The sequence below is a fragment of the Dermochelys coriacea genome, chromosome 13 (assembly GCF_009764565.3).
Source record: "Dermochelys coriacea isolate rDerCor1 chromosome 13, rDerCor1.pri.v4, whole genome shotgun sequence".
Lineage (NCBI taxonomy): Eukaryota > Metazoa > Chordata > Testudines > Dermochelyidae > Dermochelys > Dermochelys coriacea.
This window is the reverse complement of record NC_050080.1, coordinates 2,645,310-2,649,938: the sequence shown is the minus strand read 5'-3', so window position 1 is coordinate 2,649,938 and position 4,629 is coordinate 2,645,310. Positions and strand designations below refer to the sequence as shown.

Genomic DNA, 4,629 nt, shown 5'->3' with positions numbered 1-4,629 from the left:
GAGCGGCCGAGCTCCCCTGAGCCTGCTGCTGCTGCCGGCGCTTCGTCTGGCCCTCCCAGCGGCTTTCAAACAAGCCCCGCGTTTGCTTTCGTGCCCCGGCCGCGCCGGGGGTGCGGGCCCCGCGTTTGGCCGCAAGCAGCAAAGGCGCCGGGCGATGGCCCGGAACATCTCAGCGTTGGGGGGGAGACGGGCTCGCAAGGCCGGGGCCGGGTCTCCGTGTGGGCTCGCGGCACCCCCGAGAGGACGCAGCAAAGCCCTGGGAATGTCCCTAGTTTCTAAGCGCCGCGCCCCCAATCGCTCATTAACGACCGCTCGCGCCACAGCGGACCATGCGCCCAGCTCGCCTGGCCTGAGGGTCACCAGCTGGGCATTTGCTCTCACTCAGTCGGGCCTTTCTTATGTTGCAGAATATGCCCCCCCCGCCGCCGTGTTGTTTGCCTGTTGCATGCGGGGTGGTGCGGGGGGGTTCTGCTCACTTGCCCCCCGGGTGGATCCTGTTGGGCAGCTGGATGTATCTACGGGGAGGAGGGGGCTTTGCCCACAAGTTGGGGGGCGGTGTCGGAAGAGTCATTAAAAAGCTATTCCAAGTGCCTGTCACATTCCTTTAATCCTCTCCCTTCCTCGGCCAAATGCCCTGGAGCGGCCTCCACCTGCACGCCGCCCCCCCTCCCCACGCACGTGAAACGCTCCCGCCCCAACCCCATTTGTCTCGCTGCGTCACTGTCCCTTTAAAGCGGCCTCCGAGCGCGCGGCGTGGAGACTGGCAGCGGTGGGGGGGCGGGGCTGGAAACCACGTCCCTTCAAGGAGGGCCTCTCGGATTGGCTGCTTGGGACGGGAGCTGGCTCCGCCCCCCAGGGCCCAGCACTCTATAAGTCGCCGGCGCGGCCGGCGGCGGGCCAGTGCTCCTCGCAGGGTCCTGACGCCGCCGGATTCCCCTCCCGCTCCCAGCCCAGCATGAAGGTCGCCAGCGCTGCTGCTGCCGCCGCCGCTTCCCCCGGGCCCAGCTGCGCCCTGAAGCGGGTGCGGCTGGGCGGGGGCGCGGGCGAGGCCGTGCGCTGCCTGTCGGAGCAGAGCGTGTCGCTGTCGCGGGCCGCCGGCGGCTCCCCGCGGGGGCTGCCGCTGCTGGAGCAGGCGGAGCAGGCGGCGGCCGCGGCCTCGCTGCTCTACGACATGAAGGGCTGCTACTCGCGGCTGCAGGCGCTGGTGCCCACCCTGCCCCGCCACCGCCGCGTCTCCAAGGTGGAGATCCTGCAGCACGTCATCGACTACATCTGGGACCTGCAGCTGGAGCTGCAGCACCCGCCGGCCCGCGGCCAGCCCCTGGGGGGCGGCCCCGACGGCGAGCCCGGCGGCGCCGCCGAGGTGAGACGGCTGGACTCCCCTGCTGCTCCGGGGCCCCTCCCCGCCTTGCTGCGCCCTTCTGCCTGCGTCCCGGACTGCTCCCGTCTCCCCTCTGCTGCCGTCTGGCCGGGGCTTTCCCGTGCCCCTGGGTCCCCCCGCGCGCGTGGTGGGCTCCAGGGCCTCCTACTTGCCTCTTCTCTTCCCCCCCCCCCCCAGGTGCCCTGCTCCTCTGTGTCTGGCAGCGCCGTTCTTCCCCGTTTGAGTGGCCTGACCAGCCTGCTGTGGGCTTCCCCATAGCAGTGCTTGGGCACGGAGCTGCCCTGCTGTGATGGTATGGGTTCTCTAGATCTGGCTCCCGGGGCGGGGGGGCTCCCTGTGTAGCCAGCCCCTGGAGCCTCCTGACCCAGAGAAGGGTAATAGGAGTGAGGAGAAGGCTTGAGAAGCATCTCTGCCTATATATCTATATGGCTGTGACTGTAAAATGCCTGGCCTGGCCTGGTTGCAGGAGGATCGGAGTGACCCGCCCCAGCTGCTATCCCTGTGGGTCGGGCTAGGTCCCTATGCAGCATTAAGGTGATGGTCAGTGTGGCCTTCTTTCTGAAGGCATGAGATGGGGAGGAGGGAAGCCTGCCATGAGGGACAGGTGCTGCTCTGTGACCTGGAGACTGAGCAGCACCATGGCCCCAACTTGTGATTTACCCTTTGCCTCCTCTCTGTTCCAGCAGGCTGCCTGTGTGAGTGCCAGCGACAGGATCCTCTGCCACTGAGAGCCTGCCTGGGAGCATGGCGCACTCCTAGGGCTGAAGAGCAGCAGCTCTCTCCTGTCCCCCATAAGGGGGAGGTCTGGCCGATGTCCCCCCCCCCCTCCCTAGCTCCACAGGAGTAGTCTGAAGGGAGAGCTGTGGCGAGCCTCTTGAAGGAGATGAGGATGCGGAGTCTGTGCTGAGCCTTCCTGTTCACCTGTGTGTGGGGCCTTCTGGGATCCTGGAAGGAGGAACAGGAACCAGGACCGGGGCTATTTGCAACAGCCCTGGCTCTTCAGCTGCTGCTTCAACATCAGACTCTTGAGACTTTTCTGTATGGGAGACTCTTAACTTTATAAAAAACAACCTAAACCTGTATCCTTCTCAGATTGCTGAGAATATTCCCTGTATTGTATATTACAATGATGCTACCAAGAATATTGTTCTACAATAGTTGAAGTTTTTGTTATTAAACAAATGCTGATTGTTTATGGAGAACTGTCTCCTTTTGTCGTTCCTGTGCCCTGGCTCCCCTCTGCCCCTGCCAGTCAATGGGGCTCTTCTAAACATGGCTTTAAAGGGTGCTTTGCTGGACTTGGCTCTGTGACCAGAACTAGTAAATTGTAGGGCACGGGGTGCAAACTGGTTAGTTACTGAATTACTTCATAAAGGCCATGCCTGCATTCGTGTTAGCCTTGGCTTACAGTCAAATCCGAAAGCTTGAGCAACTACAGCCTGGGTTAGTCTAGTCATGAAAGTCCAACTGTGGTGGAGTGAAATTCTGGACACTCAGCTAAGGTAAAAGCAGCTGCACCTGCCCTTGACAAATGCAGGGGCAGTTAATCATGCTGCTGAGGGTTGACTAGAGTGCCATGAACAAATGTGTTGCTCCCTAGGTCAAGTGCTGATGTCTGTCCTGTAATGACCTCTTGGGCCAGTAACAACCTTATGGGTCATTGCCTGTGGGAGTGTGGCCTGGCTCCCTGGCAAAAGCGGTGGCTCAGACAGTTTGGGTGACTGTTCCAGCTGGGTTGGACAGAACTCATTTGATACTTAGACATGTTTATACCTCTATTTTAACCTGATATCACCTTACATTTTCCCAATTTTGGGAAACAGGAGGGGGGACACCAGAGGTGTTAACTAGAATCTCAGCTGTTGAGATTCAAAAAGCTAACAGGTCATAACTTTAAAACCACATCACCCTCTCTGAAGTAAACAGCCTTAAATCAACCATGAGTTCACACATTTGCCATTTATAAATTCTGATTATTAATGGAAATATCCTGTCTGTGCACAGTGACATTTACCAATGAAATCGAAGCCTAGTTACAGCCTATCAAGTGGGGGGAGGGAGGGGAAGAGACACCTTAGTCCATCTATTCACTGTCCTTCCTCTTGGGCAGTTTAGCTGAAGCTTTGTAATCTCCTGTATCCAAGCTTGTGTCCATCTTAACTGATAACCTGCCCCCTTCCAGTATCAACTAGGTTTAAAATGGGAGTCTGGGGTGCAACAGGGCTAATGCACACAAATTAAATCCCCTAACAGCCACACATCCACTCTATTCTGCAGAGGCTAATCCTCCCCTCCTCTCCCTCAAACTGTCATAAACATCTACCACCCTGCTTCTATTGGGTTTTAGGGTTTTTAACCATTAAACAATACCTTCTCTTTCCCCCCCCACCCATTAAAAGGAAAGCAGAGGTGCCAACCCCTCTGCCCAGTGCAGATGCTGGGAGCCCTGGAGAGGGGAGCTAGCCCCTGTACTTGGGGTGCTGGCTTGGCTACGGGTGGGGGGTAAAACAGTTTTGCTTTGAGGTTTCTGCTGTTTAACGGGACACCGGCCCCCTCTCCCCCACACACACTCACTCACTCGTGGAGGAGCCCGGTGTTCTCAGTGCTGATCCCTCTTCTGAGTTGCTCTGTTCTTCTTTCCCTTTTGGCTCGCTCCCAGCCCATCTGGAGCCTGGCTCAGCCTGCCTGTTTGTTAATGTTTCAATCAGCTGTGTGCTAAGGAATGTGCAGTTATTTAACCTGAACTTCCCCAGGTGTACACAGGCGCCTCTCTGTCTGAGGCTGCAGGCCCTTCCCAGGCAGGCGGCCTGCCTTTGGCACAGATCTATTAGACAAACACTCAGCCCCCCTCCCTAGCACACACGGCTGCCTTGTGGAGCTAACGTCCCACCCCCACAGCTGCATCTCAGCCCTGGGAACAGAGCAACATTGCACAAGAGACCCAGGGAGGGAGACACAGAGAGACGTTACACACAAAACTCCCTCTTTTCAACTGCTGCTTGGAAAGTAAATAGCTTAACCACTTACCAGCCACACCGAGCTGAGAACATACAGAGCAGCTCCCCTTAGCCTGGGCTGGTTCTTACCTGCTTTAGCATGTGAGTTAGAAATGCTTCCAAGACCCATTGAATTTCCCAGCAGGAAAGAATCTGATCTCATATTTTTTTTCTACAGTGATTTGTCTTCCTGGGTGCAGGATATGGCTGGTAGGCCCATGAGAATTGTGATACTGGCATGTATGGGACTAC

At 57.8% G+C, this 4,629-nt stretch overlaps 1 protein-coding gene across 2 annotated transcripts; it reads left to right on the top strand.

Moving 5' to 3' along the window:
- Positions 1 to 781: 781 nt before the first annotated feature.
- ID1 (inhibitor of DNA binding 1, HLH protein) lies at positions 782 to 2,574 on the top strand. 2 transcript variants are annotated; one of them, XM_038369932.2, is made up of 2 exons: positions 782 to 1,363; positions 2,065 to 2,574. In XM_038369932.2, the coding sequence occupies exons 1-2, from the start codon at positions 956 to 958 to the stop codon at positions 2,107 to 2,109; spliced, it is 453 nt and encodes a 150-aa protein (XP_038225860.1). In that variant the 5' UTR covers positions 782 to 955; the 3' UTR covers positions 2,110 to 2,574. The 2 variants fall into 2 exon arrangements, with proteins under 2 accessions (XP_038225860.1, XP_038225861.1); XM_038369933.2 differs by having other exon boundaries at positions 786 to 1,363; positions 2,068 to 2,574.
- The last annotated feature ends 2,055 nt before the right edge of the window (positions 2,575 to 4,629 follow it).

What these genes read in the sequence shown, in the direction of transcription:
- ID1 (XM_038369932.2), top strand. Translation starts at nt 956, where the DNA reads ATGAAGGTCGCCAGCGCTGCTGCTGCCGCCGCCGCTTCCCCCGGGCCC. An exon ending in AGCCCGGCGGCGCCGCCGAG is followed by an intron (nt 1,364 to 2,064) that starts GTGAGACGGCTG and finishes TCTCTGTTCCAG; the next exon opens with CAGGCTGCCTGTGTGAGTGC.